At 46.6% G+C, this 23,933-nt stretch overlaps 1 protein-coding gene across 3 annotated transcripts in view; it reads left to right on the forward strand.

Annotated features, from left to right (window-relative positions):
- Nucleotides 1-811: 811 nt before the first annotated feature.
- The window catches only part of LOC147904314 (uncharacterized), an 86,352-nt gene continuing 63,230 nt past the window's right edge, over nucleotides 812-23,933 (forward strand). For all 3 annotated transcript variants that reach the window (XM_087385789.1, XM_087385805.1, XM_087385796.1), the window contains exon 1: nucleotides 812-2,409. In XM_087385789.1, coding sequence (XP_087241915.1) covers nucleotides 1,328-2,409 — 1,082 coding nt within the window. In that variant the 5' untranslated portion in view covers nucleotides 812-1,327. The remainder of the gene's footprint in view (nucleotides 2,410-23,933) is intronic.

The following is a 23,933-nucleotide window of genomic DNA, read 5'->3' on the forward strand; positions in this document are numbered from 1 at the left end:
ATGAATGTTCTCGATGTGAGGGAAGATTTGAAATCATCAACATTTCTCTCTGCTGATGAATATTCTCGATGTGAGGGAAGATTCGGAATCATCAATGAGTTCAAAGTAAGATCGAATAATCATTGTTTTTGCTAGAGTTTACAAATTCAAAACAAACATCATACTTTGGACAAATACATTCTTTATGTAACAATTTGGAATGGATGTTCAAAAAAAACAATGTTTAAACATTAGAAAATAGACATCAAATGAGATTTTTTTTCATCATCGTGTCAATTATCACGCACTTCGAAACTTGCAATCAAACGAATAGAGGTGACCTACATGTTTACATACTACTCATGTCTAGTAACCTCAGTACGACTCATGCGCATATTTGCATTCGACCTGGTCAAGAATTCTAGTTTTTTCTCGTTTTTGTGAGTCTTGTCTTCTACTCTGGTTTAGAGGTGGCCTATTTTGTCTGAGAGTAATAGGTAGAAGAAGAAGACGAGGTGCCTCCCCGCATGTGTTAGCAGGGCTATCCCAGCCCCACTAGCAGCTTACTTTCACGTCCCCATGAGGTTGGACTTCATTTATTGCTTGCTGGACTTAGCGTTTACCTGCCACTCCAGCCTTGCCGAAATTACCATCTCCAGCTGCGTGGTGATGGATGCTTAGTGGGCAGCCCTCAGGAGCGCGAGTGTGGGCGAGGGGTGGGTAGAAATCAACCAGGGTTGGGTTAGAGTCAAAGTGGAGGGTTGACTGGAGACCGGTTGAAGGGAGACGGTTGGAACGACCAAAGACTCTTCTTCTTCATGGCGTTGTTGGGCAATTTCTCATTTCCCTGGCCATCTTCTTCGTAGCTTACTATGTTCTTCATCGCCATAGCCATCTTCTTAGCTCACTGTCTCCTTCATCGCCATAGCCATTACCTCCTTAGTTCTTAGCCATCTCGCTGCCTTGCACGTGTACCTTTCCTCTTTTGCCGCTTTCCTCCCCCAATTTCCCACTTTCCTGACCTAGCCCGCTCGGGTCTCGCCTCCTTCATTGCCGCTTCCGCCGGGAAATTCTCGTCTCGCTGCGGACCATTTTACCCCCCAGCTAGCTCTTTTTCGTGGGCTCCTTGTCGCTTGGAAGTGAACTTTAAGTGGGAGAGACAGGCCGGAGACGGCTCACAACTTGCCTTGCATTTCTTCGCTAATAGCTCGCGCCTCCAAAGTATTTTCCAGATTCTCGAATTAGTGAACTTGTAGTCGTTGGAGCTACAGAACGATGGACAGCGGCCGTTGGAAGCTGTCCGACTTAGGCACATGGATGAATTTATGCCCTGATCTTTGTCGAAAGGATGATCGATTGTGACACGCTAGACGAGGTGGACATGGAGACCGGCCTGCCAGAAGCTGGTGACCGATCCAAAGACGAAACTTATTTTGGAGGAGCAGACGAGGGTGTACAACTAAGGAAAAGCTATCTAGACACAAAGTTTGGATCGGTGTCAGACAATCTGTTGGTCCAGGAAGATGAGACTAAACTCGATGAAGATCCTTCGTTACCAGCCATGAAGACAGAAGAGGCGAACGGGCAACAGCAGGATTATGGGTTCCAGTCACAGGAGAAGTCTTCCATTGAAGAGCTCATGGACGCGTCCAATGACAATAACGACTTGAAACAAGTATTGGGGACAGACAGAGAGAATGCGACCAAAGAGAAAATGAGTACCGAACGGATCTTTGAGAGGGATGACATGCTCCAAAGGAATGACGATGGCAGAGAGGAAATTGTTGAAGCTAATCGCGCTTCAACCGATGGTTTTGAAGCTCAGGGAGGCGGTGATGCCACAGAGAGCGAAAAGACCGATGGACTTCTAACAACACATTTTCCGAAACATCTAAGGGACCCTCTGATTTCCTATGTCCGGGTCAATGAAGGTCATGACACAGCGCTGCTCATACAAGGAATTCAGCAATCTTCTGCTTTGATCTCCTCCCCTTTGAGCTCGCTGCAGACTTCATCTTTAGCAAGTGATACTTGGTTACGGCATGTGGGCTCGAGCTCTTCCCAAAAGCTTGTGGAAGTAGTTGTAGATGAATCCATGCACTGTGGATACAGACCCGGAGATGGTTTTCTTAGAGATTCAATGGTTGACCCTAGACAAATTGGTGGCATCTTAGCTGTAGGTGTAACCAAGGAGGCGCTTCTATCTACAATGGACAGCTCTCTGCAAGAGCCCTGCCAAGTGCAAAGTTCTCATTTTGAGGGGTTGCATTCCATGGCTTATAAAGACTCTACCGATTTGATCGATTCAGCTGGCGGTCGGCAGTTCACATCACAAAACTTCCGAGCTGTTGGAATGGAGGATCCTGTTCATGAAAACAAGCCCCTGAACAACGATAATTCTCTACGGCGTGTTCTTTCAGATTCCTTCACGTAAGATTGTAATTTTCTCTCTTTGTATTTCGAGCTTCACCTGTTGCTTCCTTTTAATATTGTCACTGTATCACTTTGTATTTCTATGTATTTCAAGGTTGGCCTGTTGTCTTCTTTTCTCTCTTAATGCCATACTTCTGTAGATTGTGGATCGTTTGGCACATGCATTTAAAATGCATTTCTAAGCAATTGTGTTACTTCTTATTGAGAATTTTGATATCACTATACATGCTTCTATGTGCGGAGCAGAGCTTGTGAAAGGAAAGGTTTATTAATTCTATAAGATGGAGGTTCAGAATTTTTTAAAGATATAACAAGGTTACACTGTCGTACATTTTAGGCAGATTTACTGTGTGTAGAAAATTTATCCCTGTTAGAAGCGATACATGACTGGATAATTCACTAATCTTGCAAACTGTAGATGGATTATTTGATCTCTGCGAACTTGGAACTGAACTCCAAACAATTCAGTGATGAGGGCTAAATGGAAGTATATATTTTTGGAGTAAAAGACCTCACGTATGTCAGTTGTTATTAGAACCTGTGTACATAGAGTTTGATATTATAAGTTGTGTATAGAACATTGCTGTCTGAAAACCATTACTTTTTCATCTTGAAGAAAATTTCAGTTGCTTCACATCTTGGCAGGAAACCCTTAAATTCGTCAAGCGTCCAGGGCAATGAATCACCACCCTCCGAGGAGCCTTTCTGATCTGATCACTAGGAGGCCCAAACTCATGCGAATTCCTAGAGATCAAATTCCCCGATCATGTGGGTTCGCTGCTACACCCTGAGGTTTCTTTCCAGGATCACACAGCCTTTTAAGACGAATCGTCAAAGCTCATAGATGTGTTTTGAAAATCCCCAACCTTTACCAAATATGGGCTAGGCGTTCTATGTACAGCCTTTGCGAAATCTGGGCAGAAGCTCTCAGTTGCTAATGGGCCAAGCATAGGCTAATCTGCGGTCCACCATGCTTTCGTTCCACAATTATTCAGGCTCTTGAGCTGAATATGGAACACCTAGGAGTCAGCTTGATTTCCAGGTTTAGTTACAACTCCTCAGCAGCCAAGGCTACTCTTATCTACGGACAGGGTCAACCATCTGTAATCTACATATCCGCTCAAGCTCTAAAGGTTTTCAGGAATAAGCTTTTTAGACTCTTGTCTCTTCTTCAATAACGCTTCCTAGATTGCATATGCATTCACCAGATTCTCATTCGCTGGTTTTAGTTCCAATGTTATGTTCCATATCTGGAGTGACCATCTTGAGTAAGAATCTGACTATGCTGCTCCATAGCTTAAACACGCCTTGCCAGGACCTGCAGAGGAGAAGAAAACACAGCACATGAGTCCAACAATGAGAATTCCACCAACAGAGGATATGCTCTGTCACAAGAAACCATAAGGTGGAGGGTTAGCGCCTCACCACCCATTCATAGGTTTGAGATATGAGAACCACAACAGAACCTGAGGTCTAGACCACAACAAAGATAGTCCGTCTGAGGGTTAGGTCATGTGTCCCATACCACGTGCCCCAACCTCCAGTTTACTACTTCTAAGGCCAACTTGTCATACAGTATCTCGGAAATGCGTCTCCTAGCATTTTATGGTCTGAGCCCTTGGCTTGTATTGAGGCTTCCATCCAGATCCTCATTGCGCTGTGATAGCTCCAGAGGCAGTGCGGGATTGTCTCCAGAAAACCATCAGAGCAGCAGTGACACTGCCCCTCCACCCGCATCTGCTCCAGCCATGGGCCTATGGGCAACCCTCCGTGGGCGGCCAGCAAAAAGAAGTAGGAGATCTTAACTAGACCATAGACGCGTCCAAAATCTGGAATGGACCTCCTGGGGCACCCTCTGGGCTACCCAATGCCTCTTCCTCGAAGGGGTCCAAGTTGAAAAGGCCATCTGAAGCCTCCTGCCAGTCCAAGTGGTGTATGAAAAGAAGGGCAACTCGTCCCACCTACTTGGCGAGGCCAATCTTGGAACGCCAGAACCACTCTCCCGGATCCCACTGGACCTCCCTCAGGGGCCTGCCTTCCCAAAGCAAGAGGCGCCATCTAGGGGCATCTTGCTCTGGGATGCTGGGAGGATCAATGTGCCACTCCTTCCCAAATCGGCCCACCACTCTGATAATTTGCCAATGAATCCCATCCAGGCTCCCGTCCATCTCTGGGTCTCTCTCAGTGAGTGCCTGTAGTAGGCCGCCAGGCCCGACACGGAAGAAGCCAGGCTGCATGCTGCCTTGCTGAATCATCATCCTCAAGGGGACCCCAGTCCGAGAAAACACTGACCTAACCATCTGCTGTCCATCCACACGTGGAGTCCCTTATGCCAAGACTCAGGGATGGCTAGGTCAATCTCCCTCATCCGCCGCCCTGCCTCTCGTATATGTGCTATGCTCCAAGCCTCGCCTCTGCCTCCATGGGTAATCTGCTCTATCTGCCAAAGGAACATGCCAGGCCACTGTCCCATTGTGCCCATCCAATGTGAGTCCGCTGTCTGAGCATACGTAAATCCTGATCCTTGATCTTCGGGTGCCATATGAGGGGCTGGTGCTCGAACTCCTCTCTGCAACAGGCCTGAGCCCGGATGAGGCCCCCTGCGAATCTCTGCCAGACCCTATGGAGGCTTCTCATCATGGGGGAAGGTTCCCTGTAAGGGGGGCCTCTGAAAAGATCATTTGTGTGAATGTTGCCACTGCCGCCCAGTGCGTGGGGTGTTCCTGAGAAGCCCGAGTCGCTGCAAGAGTAGCTTCTAGGGCTCTGCGCCACCGGTGAGGCTGTGCACAGCCCAAGAGGGCTCTGCTCTGCATCTCCAGATCTATGATGCCCAAGCCTCCCAATGCCTGCGGCATGATCACCATCTGCCAAGCGACCCAAGCTCTGGTATTCCTTGTGCTATCTGATCCTGTCCAGAGGAAATTCTGAACTAAACGTCGGAGCTATCCAATGCACCCTCTGTGAAGCGATGTACGAGGCCGTGGCAAGAAGGACCTGGTTTGCCACTAAGGCACGGCCCGCTAGGGAGAGTTTGGCCGAGTTCCGGTAGAGAAGCTTGCGAACACTCTTGAGGACCGGGGCGATCTGTTGCTTTGTTGTAATATCAATACCCAAGTGGCATCCAAGGTATCTCGTTGTGTGGCCCCGCGGAATCCAGCGGAAGCTAAAGGCACTCGCCCACTCTCGAATCTCCTGTGTCTCCTCAGAGCCTGTGAAGAAACCAATGGATTTTGTCTAGTTGATCCGTGCGCCCGAGGCCTTGTTAGAATTATTGGCATATTCTAGGCAGTGACCAATGTAATCCATAAGTGAGTTAGGGGCACTTTCCCCTCACTAGAGGTTTTTCCCTCTAACCACGATTAGTGGGTTAGTGTGGTTTTGTCACTTAGACAAAACCACCTCCTCACTTGTAGACTCTCTATCTTATCTATTCAAGCATTCTACGTTTTGCTCTGCTCTCTTGCTTCTCACTCCCAATTCAACATTTGGTATCAGAGCCTTGTCAAGCTCCTGCCTCCAGTCCAAGCTCCTGACGTTCGAGCCTGCTGCTCGTGCTCGTGCTGCTGCTGCTGCTGTTTGTTCGTACACCTACAGCTTGACGTACAGCGTGTACGCTCGTCGAAAGAGAAATTGGGGCTTCTGAGTACTTTGCATGCACATTGCACCGGAGTGCTTTTGTGCAATTTTTGGTCAGACATTGCAAGCAGATTGTAGTTTGTCCAAAAATTTGGGGCTTTTGCAGGCAAAGTTCAATTTGTGCAACATTTGGGGCTTTTGGTCAATTTGCCCTCTTTCAGTTGCAATTTCTTGCAGGAATTTGGGGCTTTTGCATTTTGGATGTAATTTGGCAGTGGGCAGATAATTTGGGAGCTTTGCAAGCATTTTCGGACTCAGTTTGAGTCATATTGCAAACATTTGCCATTTTTTGCAGACAGATTTTGCAGATTTTGGGCATTTGCAGAGCATTTTGGTGCATTTTAAGCCTTTGATAGGCTGTGACAGCAAATTGTCATTTTGGGCAGATTTTTTGCAGACTTTGGTTGTGCATCTTACATCCCAGGAAGGGATTTCACGTGTTTGGTTTGCTGCATTTTTTGAGTTGTCATTATGTCAAACAACCTCCTGGATTTGAACTTTCGGGCAATGCACTTCAAGTTTGCAAGCTGAATAAAGCTTTATATGGGCTGAAACAAGCCCCACGTGCATGGTATGCCAAGATTGATGCCTTCCTGGGTGGCAAGTGAGGGGTTACACAATAGTCCCACAGAAAGCACCCTCTACATCAAGAAGGATGGGAGGGATATTTTGGTCATCATTCTTTATGTAGATGACATGCTGCTCACAGGGTCAAATGAGGACATAATTGCAGATTTCAAAGCTGAATTGAAAGCTGAATTTGACATGACAGATTTGAAATTTCTATCTAGGGATCGAGTTGTATTTGTTTCTTATTGGGCAAAGCTTGCATGTCTTGGCTAAGCAAGAAAAAATCTATAGTGGCTACTTCCTCATGTGAAGCTGAGTACAGGGCAGCTTTCACAGTGGCGGTCGAATGTGTTTGGCTGCATTGTGTGTTTGCTGATCTTCATCTCTTATTGGAGTGTCCTTCTCCAATTTTCACTGATAGTCAGAGTGCTATAGTAGTGGCAAAGAATCCTGTGTTTCATTTTTGCACGAAGGAATCTCCTGTGGATCGGTGTGCATAATGTCCTATGGATCCCATAAACGTTGCAACTGTGTGCCTGCCGATCGAGGTCCAGTGGTATGAAAGAACTGCTTCGTTATCCTGTCCCCCTGCTTTACCCAATGTGCCTGGGTGGAGTGGTAGGAGAACTCAGCCCGCCGAACCTCCATGTCATGGAGCTCAAGGGGCGCACTCTCATATCTGTCTCTAAGCCACTGGGATGCTAGGTCTTGCTCCCTGAGTCTCTCAATGGAGGCGAGGTCTCGTCGCAGTGCATGCTTGCGCTTCTGAAGAGCCCTCCTCCGTCCAAGGGCGTGAGACTGCAACTCCCCACTGCCCCTTTGAATCGCATCTACCACCCACGAAGCCCAACCCTCGTGAGGTGCTGACTTTGGCTGTTACCAAATCTCTGCCCTAACTTGCTGAATCTCTTCATCCTCACCCTGATCGTAGACCTCTGGGGCTACCGTCTGGGAGACCGAGATGCAGACCCCTCCGCTCCGTCCTACGGTAGAAGACCACACCTTCGGGCCTCTCCCAGGAAGAAGGTGATGGTGCTGTCAGATGTTTGATGCTGAGTATATGTGCTCCTGTATAAAAAGGAAGTCCACTACTCGCCCTACCATTGCCCTCTGCAAATCCTACTGAATGCAGCGGTTGACTACGTGCACGGTTGTGGAGCCCGTGCACGTTCCAACTCATTGGACGGGGAAACATGAAACAAGGCTCGCATGTGAGTGGGTGCCTATTCTAGAAAAACTGCCTTTTGTGACTTTGAGGGGGTTTGGAGGGTGAGTAGTCCGTGTCCGTGCGGCGGCGTACTACGGCGGACACCGGCTCTATGCCAATCTTCCGTGCCCACTGCAGCATGAAGGAGATGTCCACTCCAAACATCTCAACACACTTCTAGAGTGGCTAGTAATGTGCCAGATCAATCCTTGCCTCATGCGGCAATGTGATAACCTCTACTGTCAAACCATAGATCGGCTTCTCCCGCGTGAAGCTCAACCGGAAGTTCACTTCATCACCATGAGCGTGCCAAAGATCAAGTCCCAGTGGACCCATCCACTCGTCCATCATGCGTGAGATCTGATTCCCCATCATAGCATCAAATACCCTTGGGGTCCACGTCTCCAACCTTGTGGAGGCGAACTGGAATCGCCAATCTGGATGAGTCTGGGAGTGTACTACGCTGATCGAACCCCCTTTCCGGGAGCTGCAAGATCATGAGTGTCACCTCCAGTGGTAGAGGGTAGGAGTCCGAGATGTCCAGGTAGTTTCAGGGCCCCAATCTCCAAAGGTCTCTCGGGAGAGGGTGCCTAGTTTGAAGTTTGGGAGTTGCTGATCGGGAGGACAAGCCTCTTCCCTCTGAATCCCCCCCAGAATAGGATGGCTGAGAAGGGAGGGGGACATGCTACTGAGACCAAGAGGCAGAGGGGAATGCGGTTGTGCCCTTGTCTACTGGTAGGGGAGCCGAGGCAGGGCTGATAGGGGGGTGGGAGGGGGTGGAGGCTGAAGAAGCTGCTATTGGGGGGAGGCCGGGATTGGGGGGAGGGGGGGAGGTGAGGAGGCGGGGGGTGGATGGTGAGGATGACCATGGCAGGAGTGGTGAGGGGGGGGAGGAGGGGGAGGGGGGAGCTCGAAAGAAGGGGGAGGGCGTGGAGAGGAAGAGGGTTCCGGAGGGGGAAGGGGGCGGGAGGGAATAGGGGTAGTCTCAGGCCCTCCCTGTTGATCAGGCACACCTGAGCTCTGTGAGAGAAGAGGGAGCAGAATGCAAGAGTGAGCAAAACGTTTGAATAGATGAGTTGTGAAAATACAAGAGACAAAACCTTATCCTATCCACTAACCGTAGTTAGGGATCTAATTGTGGTTAGGGGGAAAAACCTTAATGAGGGAAAAGTGCTCTAACCTACTTGTTACATTACATAGTGGGGTAGAGCTTCTTATTTTTCAGTTGAATACGTAGAATTACCTTCGTAAATTACATTAAAAATTCTCTCACTCCACTATTTTTGCTTTTTGTAGCCATCTCATTGACATTGGAAAGCGACATAGGGCATTTGTGAATGTAGACAAACGAGCATGCAAGTTTCAACAGACATAAAGCGAGTGTTATCCAATTGAAAGAAAAAGAGAGAGATTATCCTATCAATTTTTGATATTTTGTTACTTCGGTTTCATGTAGTTACATCTTTGCATTGAATGCAATGTTTTTTTCCCAATAATTCAGATGCCCTTTTAAAAAAAGTCTCAAAGAAATAGAGAAAAAAAAAGCAAGAAGGGTAGCCAAATGAGTGCAAGCCGTAAAAAAGACACAGCAGCCTGCCCAGCTGACCTCCTCCTGCTGCAATCTGCTGCTGAACTGATCCTCCAATTGGATGATGTGAATGAGGCACTAGGCCTCCCTTTTATAGGTCCAAGGGCCCCCTGAAATACCCGACCAGTCTGCCCATAAATGGCCGACTTGATCAGGCCCACAACCGACCCCACTAGCTCCCTATTTGGAGTTGTGGGCTGCCCACTCTTGGGTTGTAGGCTGGCCGACCTGGTTGGCGAGCCGCCTAGCCTTCCGGGCCTTATATAAGGGCAGGGTGCTTCCCATTGCAGCCCCTCCGTTGCCTGCCACATTTTGCCCATTGCTGTGCTACTGCCAGGCCCTCCTGCAGCCTTTAAAAGTGTTTGAAATGCATAAACACATCTGTTTTTTTTTTCCAGTCCATAGACCCAAGTATAATTGGTGTAGTCATCTATGAATGTAACATAATAGAGATAACTACCAAAAGCAAGTGTCCTCATGAGACCGCAGATATCACTATGTATGAGCTGTAATTTACGAGTAGCTCTTACTGCACCATCCTTCTTAAAAGGAAATCTATGCATCTTGCCAAGGATGCATCCCTCACATGCATGAGGAGGAGGTGACTCCAAAGGAGGCAATGCATCAGCCATAGCATGCTTTTGAAGTATCATCAAGCTGCCATAGCTCATGTGCCCACATCTGGCATGCCATAACTCCGCATTCTGCATCGCAGCAGTGGGAGTGCTCATTGAAAGTGCAAGATTGGATCTTTTTTCATAAATGTCAAGCTAGAAAAGACCCTGATACAAAGTGCCAGACAACATCAAAGCATAGTCATTCTCTTTGTCCCGGACTGCATACTTAGCATCATCAAATATGACCTGAAATCCTCCTTGATTGAGAGAGAACACTGAAAGCAAATTCTTCTTTATACCTGGCACATAAAAAACATATGTAATTCTGAAATCTGTGCCATCCGTGGATGTGAGTATGACATCACCCACTCCATACACTGAATAAGAAGAATTGTTTGCACATGTCACCTTCTTTTTAGCAGGTGGTGCATGCAGAGATGCAAAAAGACTCTTCCTAGAAGTGATGTGCTTAGAATCACCACTATCAAAATACCAAGTGTTCAGTGTCTCATTGACATTGAAAAAGCATGCATCCTTTGAAGGGTCTGTTGGAATGGTCACCTCCCCATCTGTAAGCCCCCATATGAGGAGAGGGTGGGGGAGGGAGACCTAGGGCAGAAGATGCCCAGAGAGAAGAGAGGGAGGGGGCTGCCACATGGGCAGCACCTCACAACCAAGAGAGGAGGATCCTTGCAGGAACAGTATGGGACAGCATCGTGGCTGTAGGGACTGTGAAGATCCTTGGAGGCACTGACATCAGCAGGGTGTATGGAACTGTACGGCGCTGGAGAAGGGCTTGGAAGAGGCGCTTGATGGGGTCCTTGGCAAGGTATATGGGCAGGTCTATGGCCTGCAAGCAGGGCTGGCAGGTGGCAGGACAGCAGCAGCAAAGGGGCTGGGCCCTGCATGGAACAAAGGGCCAGCAAAGGGCCCTAAATAGGGCTGGATAGGCAGCCAACCAGCCAACCAACTGGTCGGTTGGTTAGGGCTGCTACAGACAGCCAGTCGGCCCATTTAGGGCTGGCTGGTCGGTTGGTTCAAGGGGGCCTTGAGCCCTATAAAAGGAGAGGCCTCAGGCCTCATTCCATATCCAACATCCAGCAAGTTTAGGAGCAGATAGGAGCAGCCAGAAGCCACTCCCGTGGGCCTCACACTGGGGGTGAAGGAGAGTGGAAGGTGAACTGCAGACTGAGTTCCTTAGAGGCTGGACCTTGGCTGTCTTCTAGGGCAGCAATGTGTTGTGATCATCATACCTTCTGGAGCAGCCATTCACAAGCAGGTTGGAGCAGTGGAACATCTATCTTGGGGCCTACATTCAGGAGGACCAAGGGGACCTGTGTGCTGCAGACAAAGCTTGGCAGGGGCTGCTCACCTAGGCTGATTCACAGGCAGTAAGGTGGAGAAGAACACACTAGACGGAAAGTCTACAGACGCTCTAGGTGGAGCATGCGGGCTCGAGTCTAGAGACAGCTAACAGATAGGAGAAGTACCTTGTGGTAAGATCAGAGGACCACACCATTGGTGGGGCTCTGGATCTATCTCTTTTGTATTGTGTCCATAGCTTTGGACATAAATATATTATTTTGGTGGTTTCTCTATCTGGCTGGTTCATTGTCTATTGATGAGTCTGCACATCTATTTTATGCACATAAGTTAAGAAGTTTGTGATTCCACAACCCACACCACACTGTGTGAGCTCCTAGGCATTACTATTAGTCTTCCGCTGTGTGTACCCTCTGTTGGGTAATTTCTAACAGGGTCATAGCTGCAAGTCAAGAAAGCATATGGGTCATCCTCAAGAGTGGCTGTAGTATCTGGACTAGCCACTGGAAATGTGAAATGCAAGATAAAAAGGCCTAGTGCTCTTCCACAAAGTTGGCTGTAACATCCCCTCCATCATGTGCATTAGAAGCTGATGCATCTGAGACAGCCATACCTGAATCCCTTTTCTTTTCCTTAGCTATTCGCTTCTTGCATTCATTAATGTAATGACCTGGCTTCTTGTAGTAATGACAAATGCCCTTCCTTTTAGGCTTATTTGCATCACGTTTAGCCTTATAAGAGGGCTGTCCTGAATCAGCTTTATGCGGATGTGTGGGCTGATTTCCATGTTGCTTTTGCTGTCCTTTCCCTTTGGGCTTGAACTTAGAAAGCATGGCCTGCGTGCCAGCCCGTGTTGCCATGTTCTTTCTTCTCTGCTCTTCCTGCAACAAGAGTCCTACCAACTCGTGAAAAGAGAGAGGATTGTTGCCCCCCCTCAATGACAAATTCAGCGAGGTGTGGAAACTGAGATAAGACTCAGGAAGAGAATTCAGAGTGGTGGTAATCATCTCTGAATCTGGAATAACCTCATCTATATTCAGCAACTGTTCTTTCAAATACTGAAGTTTTGTGAGGTGAGCATTCATGGAATCTCCCTCATGCATCTATGTATGAGATAGCTCTCTCTTCAGGAAGGAAACTGTGGCATCATTTCTTGCTGCAAACATGCTCTCTAAAATTTTTCGAGGTCTTATATGACCGAATGTGAGAAATAATAAACCTCTTAACAGAAAGAGAAATAAGTGAAAGAGCTTGTGCATCCCTAGAATCCCACCTTTTCTGTTCTGATGTGGGAGCCACTGGAGTAGCAAATGCTGCTCCAATCATTTGTCCTACATTTTGACCTCTACCCCTGCCTCCACTTGTAGGAGTGACAGGTGTAGCCACAGTTTTTGGCCTTGTCTCATCTCCATTGACATAATCCTAGAGATGTTTGCCAACCAAGATGTTGCGAACCATAAAACTCCACAAGGAGTAGTTGGTGCTATCCAACTTATCCTCCTGTGTGAGGACTCCAAACACCTCACCAAACACCTCATTGGGGTTGCTTTGAGCCATTTCTGCCAGAAAGCTAAAAAATGCAACAAACTAGACAAGTAAAATCCCTTTTTAGGATGTAAAATGCACAACCAAAGTCTGCTAAAAAATTCTGCCAACAATGACAAATGCTGTCACAGCCTATCAAAGGCTTGAGATGCACCACAATGCTCTGCAAATGCCCAAAAATCTGCAGAGTATATCTGCAAAAAGTGGCAAATGTCTGCAATATGACTCAAACTGAGTCCAAAACTGCTTGCAAAGCTCCCAAATGATCTTTCCACTGCCAAATTGCATCCGAAATGCAAAAGCCCCAAATTCTTGCAAGAAATTACACCTGAAAGGGGGCAAATCAACCAAAAGCCCCAAATTTTGCAATTATCTGCAAGACTGCAAGCAGAACAAAAAAAAGCTTGAGTCTGCTTTTTAGCCTATCAGGGTTGGAGGTCTTTTGATGCAGGGATCAGATTCAGAGTGGTTCCTCGACCCAGACCCCCGGCTACTCTCCACCGGGTCTTGGAGGCTTTGGCTCTACGGGGGAGTTCCCATTAGGTATTTGCAGTGGGACCCTGGAGAGTGGGAGTGGATTGACGCAGGGCAGCGAGAGAAGAGCCTCCCTTTCTTTCGTTACACGGTCAGTAATGCCAGGAGATTTCAGCTCAGTAGTAGAGGTTGGAGACCTTCTAGAGTTCCTCATTGGGAGACATTTGATATCACTGCGGATCTGCAGAGGTGCTTCTGAAGGAGACTCTGGAAAACCCACAGGAATAGAAAGATCACTCTCTTCTTTTGGCTTTCTATCCATGGTGGGATTGCAGTGAACCTTTGGAGATCCAGGTTCGGAGCCAACCCTACTTGCCCTCGTTGCCTCTCTGCTTCGGAGACTATTCAGCATTGTTTATGGGATTGCAGACATGCGAGGATGATTTGGATGGGGGTAGCCAGGATTTTCAGTCACTTGGCCCACTCCCCATTCTTTATGACATGGGGCTCAGTGGCTTAGCTTTCTCTTACAGGGCCTCAGGTATTCTATGAGAGACTTGACTCCTTTCGGGCCATTTTGGATAGACGTCATCAGATTGAGTCCTGTTCATTGGATGTGGTACCGCACCTTCCTTTTACAGATGTACATGCCTCTGTAGATACTTCTTGGGAGATTTTAGCGAGCATAGCATCGTGGCATATTTGGAGAGCCAGATGCACAGAGGCTATGGAGGGTACTCATGTTCATCCCTTGCACACTTTGGCTAGTATCTGGACAGACCCCGTACATACTTTGATGACCGTATGGATGAGTATATAGGGAGACTCCCGTGCACCCTCAGCTAGGAGGGCTTCTTTCTTCAGGGAATGGAAGGATTCTCCTTTCTTCTCTGAGACTCCTACAGGGTTGAGGTGGCACTTTCAGCCTCAGCCTTGGTTGTTCTCCACCTCACTTTGAGGGGGTTTTATTTATCCTCATGATTTCATGATGTTGTATTTCCGCTCAGAGCTTGCTCTGGCGAGTTTCTTTCTTACTTAATAGAAGTCTCTTTTTTGCCAAAAAAAAAAAGGAACAAAAAAAAGCACTAAAGTTGTGAAGCAGGTTTTGTAACCTGACTGCAATGCCTGCAAAAAAACAGGATGCCCCAAATGTGCTTCTAGAAAACTAAGCCAAACAATGGCTGTCTGCAAGAATGCGCCTTCCAAAGATCACCTGCAAAGAAAAACTACTCGAAGTATGGATGCCTTCAGACTATACGGAACTGACAGTACGGCAAGGCACAGTGTACGGCCTGTACGGACGGAATCCTTATACCCGTATGAAAATGTACGGCGTGGATGTACAAATCTGAGATGCAGTCAATGTACAGAATTAGTACAAGGTAATGACGATTGACGGATGTATGGCGAGCTGGTATAGATGGCACAAATGTACAAAACGACCTGTTAGCTGCAGATGTATGGCGAGCTGGTACGAATGGCGCCTGCTGTACGGCGACCTACAATAGTACGGTGACTTGCAGATGTACGACGACAGAAATCTGTACAATCGTACGGACTGTATGGACTAGTAAGAATGTGGGTTGGAGCTCGAGCTTGCAGGCAAGGAGCAGTATCGGGAGCAACTTGTTGTGATACCAAATGTGAGAGAAGAGGGAGAAGAATGCAAGAGTGAGTAAAACGTTTGAATAGATGAGTTGTGAAAATACAAGAGAGTGTGAGGTTTTGTCTAAGTGACAAAACCTTATCTTATTCACTAACCGTAGTTAGGGATCTAACTGCGGTTAGGGAGAAAAACCTCAATGAGGGAAAAGTGCCCCTAATCTACTTATTACATTACATTGGCCACTGCCTAGAATATACCAATAATTCTAACAAGCTCTGGGTCCCCTTCTCCTCGACTGCTGCCTGGCTACCCTCTGCAGCTTCTACCATCACAACGTTAGGGACTCCTGAGGGTCTCCAACCAGAGGCTCCTTCTGTTGCTCCTCCGTGGGTGCCTCTCGTCCTACTCCCTCTCTCTCCTTGCATCTAGCCCGTTGTTTGCGGCGCTTTTCAGCCAATTTGCTTCATTTCTTTTTCTTTTTCCCCACCTAAGTCCACTCTCCCTGTGAAGGTGTCACCCAGGGGGTTTGGGACTCATGCTGCTCCTGGTTGGAGGGGTGCCGGGCTCTGGCTTGCTGACTCTGCCTGTCTTGCGGGGGAGGGGAGAGGAGTCCATCCCTGACCACAAGGGCAGTTTTGGGCTAGATGGCCCATTTGCTTGCAACGAAGACGTTGTCTTGGTAAGCCGAAGATCTCTACTCTCTGATGAAGTGTACCCCCTTCGAGGGTCTTGAGGAGGATCAGCTCTAGGAGGGACCCTTGGCTCTCAACCACTAATCTGATCCTGGAGACCCCGTTGTCTGCTACCATTGAAGTTGCCGAATTTGGCGGGGACTTCAGCACCATGCCAAATGCTCTACCAATGGAGGAAAGGATGGCTCTGCATTCCTTTGGAAGCCTTGGGAAGTGGAGCATCACCGGGAATCGGGAGCCTTCTGACCGGACAAGTGTCACCACCAAGCTTACTTTCTCCGAGGTGTAAGCCAATTAACCCGAAGCTATGTAGAAGGAAGAGGAGGGGTGGAAAAAGGGGGAATAAGAAGGATTAAAGGGGGAGGAGGAAAATGAGGGGTGGGAGGGAGATGAGCTGGCGGGGGAGGAGAGGAGAGTTCATCCGCAGCGGCCCACGCGGGGGGGGGGGGGCAAAGGCAGAGGGGGGTTAGAGGTGGGAAGGGAGCAGGGCGGTGGATGGAGAAGGAGCGGGGGTGGAGGAGAAGGTGTGGGTGAGGGATGGCCGGAGGAGGAGAAGCATGGAGGTGGAAGAAAAGGTGCGGGGGGGGGGGGGGGTAGGAGGAGGAGCAGGGGCGGACGAGGAGGAGGTGGGGGGGTAGAAGGAGCTGCGGGTGGGGCAGAAGGAGGCGCGGGAGAGCGAAAGAGTGCGATGGGAGGAGTCGTCGCGGGGGTGCGGGCAAGGAGTGGCGAGGAAGGCAGAGGCGGGCTGGAGGGGAGCTAGAGAGGAGGCTATGGCGGAGCAGCTTCGGGAGTAGGGAGCAGCAGTCTTATGCTCAATTGTGGGCAGACCTCAGCTGTACTTGCTTGGGGAGGATGTTTTCTAAGGAACTCACACTTCAGATGGTGACTGAAGTACACAACCTGAGGGGTGCAAGGACAGAAGTAGGAGCAGTACATTGCTCACCAGAGAGCATCTAGGGTAGCAGATTGCTACATGTTTTGGGATCTTTGTGAGAGCGTTCGCTAAGAAGTGTTTGGCTCAGTTTTGTGCAATATACTTTGAGATATTTTGGATTGTTCTAATGTTGTCTATTCTCCACAATTCGTGCTTGTGAGCTCTCTCTTGTGGACACATCAAAGGATAAAGCATTCCCTTCACTGGTCTTGTGATTCTTCCATTGCATATGCCATATCCATTCCTATTTTCGCTGCAAGGAGAAACTAGCTAGGTAGTTCGGTTTCTTTTAACATGATATTACAGCTTAGTTGTCTATATGGAGAGCCATAGACGGGGGGGTGCTTGGAAGAGAAGTTCTAAGAGACTAGGGTTTCAAAGGATGGCAAAATCTGAAGTTAGGAGGTATATGCCTTGGTTATCAACCCATCCAGCTAGAGATTGACTTCTATAATAGAAAGTGGTAGGCTATTCAGATCAATAGAGGTTTGACAATAAGGTCGATGCGATTATAAGTACACAATGAACTATCTGATCTGGAAGATCAAGATTCAAAGTCACATGGTTGCACATAGATTGTGGAGATAATTGAAGGACGGGAATTAAATGAGAAGATTGAAAAGATGCATCAGGAAAGATAGCCTGACATGGCAAATCCAGGTGCCACCAAGAACGGATGGAGAAAGATATTGATGCATTATTAATGATGATCGGGACAACTGTAGATTCAAGGCTTCCACACATTCAACTGGCAGATACTTCGCCTGAGGCATGGATGATTCTTAAGGATGTTCTCGAGGCAGCAAATTCCAGTCGCTATTCATGCTGCAGTTGGAGGAAGATAGGTCAGTGATCATCGAGTCATTTTTAAAAGATCAACTGGCCGCTGTGGATCAGAGAGTGGACAACAATCAATTGGTCACTCTCGTGCTTGGTAAATTGCCAAGGAGCTTCACTGGGGTAGTGACAACCGTGATAGTTGGAGAGAGCTCAAAGCTGTTGATTTTCAAGTTTCTTGGTCCGTGTTCAATGTTGATACCAAAAATAAAGAACAGCAAGCAAGAGAAAGGCAAGCCCAGTAAGAAAAGCATGAACGTTTCTGTTACATAAAGAGAGAGTAGGAGAGTCAAAGAGCTGAACGTAAGTTTGCAATAGATGTGAGTAATACAAGGTTTTGTCTAAGTGACAAAACCTTATCCTTCACTAACCGTAGTTAGTGAACTAACTATGGTTAGGGGAAAAACCTCTAAAGAGGGAAAAGTGCCCCTAACCTACTTATTACATTACATTGGTCACTGCTAGAATATAATAATAATTCTAACACCCCCCTGCAGTGCCAATGTCATGTACAAGGAAATGATCAATCACCAAAAGGAGATAAGTTCAGGGCACTGCGAAATGCCTCAAACTTTTCACGTGGAAGTGCTTTGGTGAAGATGTCTGCAACATTGTCATGTGTTGACACATAGATCATACTGATCTCTCCTGTATGCAACTTCTCTTTGACATAGTGATCGTGAACCTCAATGTGCTTTGTGCGAGCATGAAACACAGGATTCTTTGCCACTGCTATAGCACTCAGACTATCAGTGAGAATCGGAGAAGGACCCTCCAATGAAAGATGAAGATCAGCAAACAAACGACGCAGCCAAACACATTCAACTGTCGTTGTGAAAGCTGCCCTGTACTCAGCTTCACATGAGGAGGTAGCCACTGTAGATTGTTTCTGGCTCAACCAAGAAATGCAAGCATGTCCTAGAAAGAAACAATTCCCAGTGGTGGACTGCCTAGTATCATAGTCTCCAGCCCAATCTGAGTCACTATAAGCATGCATCTGCAAGTCACCCCCCCTTGGAAACATCAAGCCAAAAGACTTTGTACCTTGCAAGTAACGGAAGATGCGTTTTACAGCCTGCCAATGCATAATCTTTGGGCTGTGCATATACTTGCTCACCTGAGAAACTGAAAACTGAATATCAGGTTGTGTATTGCAGAGATAAATGAGGCATCCAACAGCCTGGCTATAGAGTGTGACATCAATTGATTGTTGGTAAGCTGAAAGGAAAGGAAAGAGTGGACACAAACTCAGAATACTTGCATTACTTGCTTGTAGAATGAAGAAGAGTGAGGTCCTTAAGTAGGCACCTCATACATGCTCACTGACATCACTGATGACTTCAGAGCTCCACAATCATCTCCTCAATCTGCTCCTAGATTCTCTCAATCATCCTATGTGGCTCTCCACCAGCTCACTGTGCTTATGGGCACCTAACTGTGCCTCTAGCACTCACACATAGAAACCCAGGTGTGCCTGAGGCATACACCTTGAGATATCCCATCAAACCCCCCCTCAAGGGAATGCCTCAGGCTATGTCAAGGATACATCTAGTCTCATAGTTTCTCATGCCATCTCATGGTGGTCAAGGATAAATCTATGGCTAGGTTCTCGTGCTAGCAAGGGTTCCCTTGGATGTAAGGTAAACAAAAGGGATACAAAAAGACCTTCCAATGGTTATCTCCCCTGCATGTACATGCACACAATGTCTGCAGGAGGTACCATGGAGCAAAACATACACATGGCGTACATCATAAGGTGACCAGAGGTGTTTACAAAACACACAAAACACAATAGTTTATTTTCATTCATTTTGGAGGACTATCCAGGCTGAGTACCTTGACATAAAAAGAGAGATCTGGAGCATACATAGAAATGTTTTAGAATGCATAATCTTCAAAGGATGCCTCATCTTGTGGAGGCTCATTAACTGAAAGTAGATTTGCATTTTCTGTCTTTGCTTTGGCTTTGCAAAACTTCTCATTATGGTTGTTCTTGCCACAGTGCTTGCATGGATTAATTTTGAAGCAGTCCTTTGAAAGGTGATTTGTCTTTCCACAGTGATTGCAAGGGGTATACTTGCCCTTCTGGACTTTTACAGCATAAACAGTGTCATTGCCTTTCCTGAGCTCCATATGCCTTTCTTCTTCTTGGAGAGCAGAGATAATACCTTCAAGATTAGGATTAGGAAGATTTTTCAAAGTGCTAACTATGTGATCATAATCTTCAGGCATACTCTTAAGTAACACTGCCATAGCATCATCTGGAGTAATAGGAGAGTTGATAGAAGCTAATTGAGTCATAAGACTCCGCATATAGTTGACATGAGCTGCTAAAGTAGTACCACTAGCCATCTTCAATTCAAAGAAAGAGATTTTAAGTGATAGTTTAGAGATGTGAGAGCTAGCACCAAAAATCATGTCAAGCTTCTGCCAAGCTTCCGAAGGAGACTCCAAGTCAGAGATATGGTGAATATAATCATCTCCTAAAGCAAGAGCAATGATACCGTATGCTTTTTCTTCTCTGGCTGGATCCCTTGCCGGTCGTGTCGGAGTTGAGGATTCTCCAGCATTGGACGCCGTAGAAGAAGCGGTAGGAGTCGGTTTGACAAGTCCCCATAAGTTCTCCCTCATCAATGCAAATTTCACCTTCATCTGCCATGTGTGGAAGCCCTTTCCATTGAACTTCTCTAGATTCAATAGGGTAGCCATGAGAGGGTCTAACCCAGATATTGGGCAGTGTCTATCTCTCTTACAAGGCAAAAAATAATTGAAAGACTTCCAAAATATGAGCACTTGATGTAGCAAAGACTAGTGACCAATATTCAATCAATGATGCTTCTTCTTACATGCTTCATAGAAGTGGCTAAAATGAATACTTTCCAATCAAAATCAGGTCTAGTAATTCAAAACAAAACTGAAGCCACACTTGTACTAAAGTTATTGAAAGTTTCAAAAAACCAGAAATGCTAGAGTAGCATTTTATGTAGCATCATCTTCAAAAGCTTGTCCAAAACTGTCAAAACCAAAAGGCTGAACTTGGAGGGCTTGTAGCTCACTCTTCAAAGCAAGGAAAAGAGGGCTTTCTGAAGCAAAAGAAAGCTCATATACCAGAGAGGGTCCAGCACAGAGGTTGGACGAAATGGTGCGCACTTTTGCCCAGGAGAGTTGCTACAGGCTGAACCTGAGTTTTGACGATTTCTCCCTCGTTACTGAACCAAATGACCTGAAAAATGGCTCAAAATCTTCGTCTTGAGGTCGCCCATCTACTTCTAAGAGGGCTCAGGCAATGGCGGAGCAGGCAGGGAGTATTGAGCAGTAGAAGAAATGGCGAAAAATACGCTGTTTAGGGAATGGCAGCCACCACAGACGTTTTTTTTTTCAATTGCTTGCAGGTAGAAGTTCGCCCATACTAGAGGAGTTTCCAGCTCAGAGGGTTTGGGCAATGGTTGTTTGTAGGTGGAGAACCAAGCTCTCAAAGATTTTGGGAAGAAAGAGGAAAATGGAGAAGAAGAAGATGAAGAAGAAGATGATGATGTGGCAGAAATGGGCTCAAGGGGGATCAAAGGGCTCTGATACCATGTTGGTAAGCTGAAAGGAAAGGAAAGAGTGGACACAAACTCAGAATACTTGCATTACTTGCTTGTAGAATGAAGAAGAGTGAGGTCATTAAGTAGGCACCTCATACATGCTCACTGACATCACTGATGACTTCAGAGCTCCACAATCATCTCCTCAATCTGCTCCTAGATTCTCTCAATCATCCTATGTGGCTCTCCACCAGCTAACTGTGCTTATGGGCACCTAACTGTGCCTCTAGCACTCACACATAGAAACCAAGGTGTGCCTGAGGCATACACCTTGAGATATCCCATCATTGATTCACCCGCATCATGCATTGTAAGCTTCAGCCCCGGCTCCATGGGAGTGGACATAGGCTTGCAATCATGCATGTTGAATCTGTCCAAGAGCTTTTGAACATACTTGGACTGAGACATAACAATGCCACGTTTCTCTTGAATAAATTGGATCCCCAAAAAGAAATGTAACAAGCCCAAGTCTGACATATCAAATGTAGCTTTCAATTGGACTTTGAAATCTGCAATTACTTCCTCATTTGATCTGGTGAGCAGCATGTCATCTACATAAAGAATGATGACCAAAATATCCCACCCATCCTTCTTGATGTAGAGGGTGCTTTAGTTGGACTATTGTGCAGCCCCTTGCTGGTTAGAAAGGCATCAATTTTTGCATACCATGCACGTGGGGCTTGTTTCAGCCCATACAAAGCTTTATTCAGCTTGCATACCTGATGTGCATTTCCTGAAATTTCAAAGCCCGGAGGTTGTTCGACATAAATCTCTTCCAACAAGTCTCCATTAAGGAAAGCTGTTTTAATGTCCAACTGATGAACATTCCATTCAAAATTTGCAGCCATTGCTATAACTGACCTGATGGTGGTCATCCTGGATGTAGGAGCAAAAGTCTCCTCATAATCTATGCCCTTTTTCTGAGCATATCCTTTTGCAACCAGCCTTGCCTTGTACCGATCAATGGACTCATCTGGGTTTCTTTTAGACTTTGAAAACCCAACGTGTACCTATGGCATTCTTACCTGGTGGCAAATCCACGACATCCCAAGTCTGATTTTTATGAATGGACGGCAATTCATCGTGCATGGCATTCATCCAATGCACATTATCCTTTGCTTCTTCAAATGTCTCAGGTTCTTCCTCATCAAGAAGAGTACTTGCATAAGCTGATTCAACTGAAAGAGCCCCCCCTGTGTGCCTTACTGCACTACGAGTCCTGCCAGGCAATGGAGCCTCAAGCTTACTCTTCTTGAGAGTCTGAAGCAACCAATTCGGGACTGTTTTGGCTGCGTGTATCTCTTGAATTTCTTGCTTGACAACTTCATCCACACCCTGTACTAAATCAGCTGGAGGCTGAATCTGTACATGTGGATTTGGCGGAGGTTGCTGTAAATTCTGAGTTTCAGCGGGGGAACCAAATGCTATAGGAAGCATCCCCTCAAACACATTATTTGAAGAGGCTGGAATCTGAAATTCAGCATGTGTATGTGCAGAATTTTCAGAGAATATAACTTCTCTACTAACAAAAATCTTGCGTGTAGCAGGATTGTAGAGATGATAGCCTTTGCTTTGTGAACTATATCCCACAAAAATGCATTTAAGTGCCTTATCTGACAACTTGTGTCTGAACTCCACAGGCACGTGGGCATATGCAACACAACCAAAAACTCTTAAATGGTCCATTGAAGGCTTTCTCCCATGCCATGCCTCATAGGGAGTGATTGTCTTCAAAGCCTTTGTAGGAGCCCGATTTAAAATATAGTTGGCACACATGAGGCCTTCTAGCCAAAACTTGTGAGGCAACTTCTTACTTGTGAGCATGCATCTAGGCAGTGCGATTCTTCCGCTCAGCTTTGCCATTTTGTTGAGGTGTAAGCCTCACTATAAGCTGATGCATGGTGCCTTTTTCTTTCAAAAAAGTCTCAAATTCATGAGACATATACTCCCCCCCTCTATCTGTTCGAAGTGTCTGCACCTTGAGTCTTGTCTCATTCTCAACCATAGCCACAAAGTGTTTGAAATGCATAAACACTTTTGATTTTGCCTTGAGACCATAGACCCAAGTGTAGTTGGTAAAGTCATCTATGAATGTAACAAAATAGAGATAACCCCCAAAAGCAGGTGTCCTCATGGGACCGCAGACATCACTGTGAATAACCTGTAATTTTCGTGTAGCTTTCACTGCACCATTCTTTTTGAAGGGAAGTCTATGCATTTTGCTAAGAATGTAGCTTTCACATGCATGAGGAGGAGGCGACTCCAAAGGAGGCAATGCATCAACCATATCATGTCTTTGAAGTGTCACTAAGCTGCCATCGCTCATGTGCCCATATCTGGCATGCCATAACTCCGCATTTTGCATCGCAGCAGTGGGAGTGCTAATTGATAATGCAAGATGGGATCTTTTTTCATATAGATTAAGCTGAAAAAGACCCCAATACAAAGTGCGAGACAACATCAAAGCATAGTCATTCTCTTTGTCTCTGATTGCACACTTGTCATCATAAAAAACAATCTGAAATCCTCCTCTATTGAGTGAGGACACTAAAAGCAAATTCTTCTTTATCCCTGCCACATAGAGAACATCTGAAATTCTGAAATCTGTGCCATCAGTGGATGTGAGAATAATGTCTTCCACTCCACACACTGAATAAGAAGAATTATTTGCACAAGTTACCTTCTTTTTGGTGGGTGAAGAATGCAGAGTTACAAACAGGCTCTTCTTGGAAGTGATGTGCTTTGAAGCACCACTGTCAAAATAGCAAGTATGAAGTGCCTCATCAACGCTAAAAGTGTTGGAGGGACACGCAGCAAATGGCACGTGTCACCTCAAAAAACACGCCGGATGCAGGGGTCCCAAACCCCGTCCCATAGCCACGTGCAAGAAGCCTCTCTCTCCTCC

Source organism: Dipteris shenzhenensis, chromosome 2 (assembly GCF_047967505.1).
Source record: "Dipteris shenzhenensis isolate YYH24624 ecotype China chromosome 2, Dip_SZ_1.0, whole genome shotgun sequence".
NCBI lineage: Eukaryota > Viridiplantae > Streptophyta > Polypodiopsida > Gleicheniales > Dipteridaceae > Dipteris > Dipteris shenzhenensis.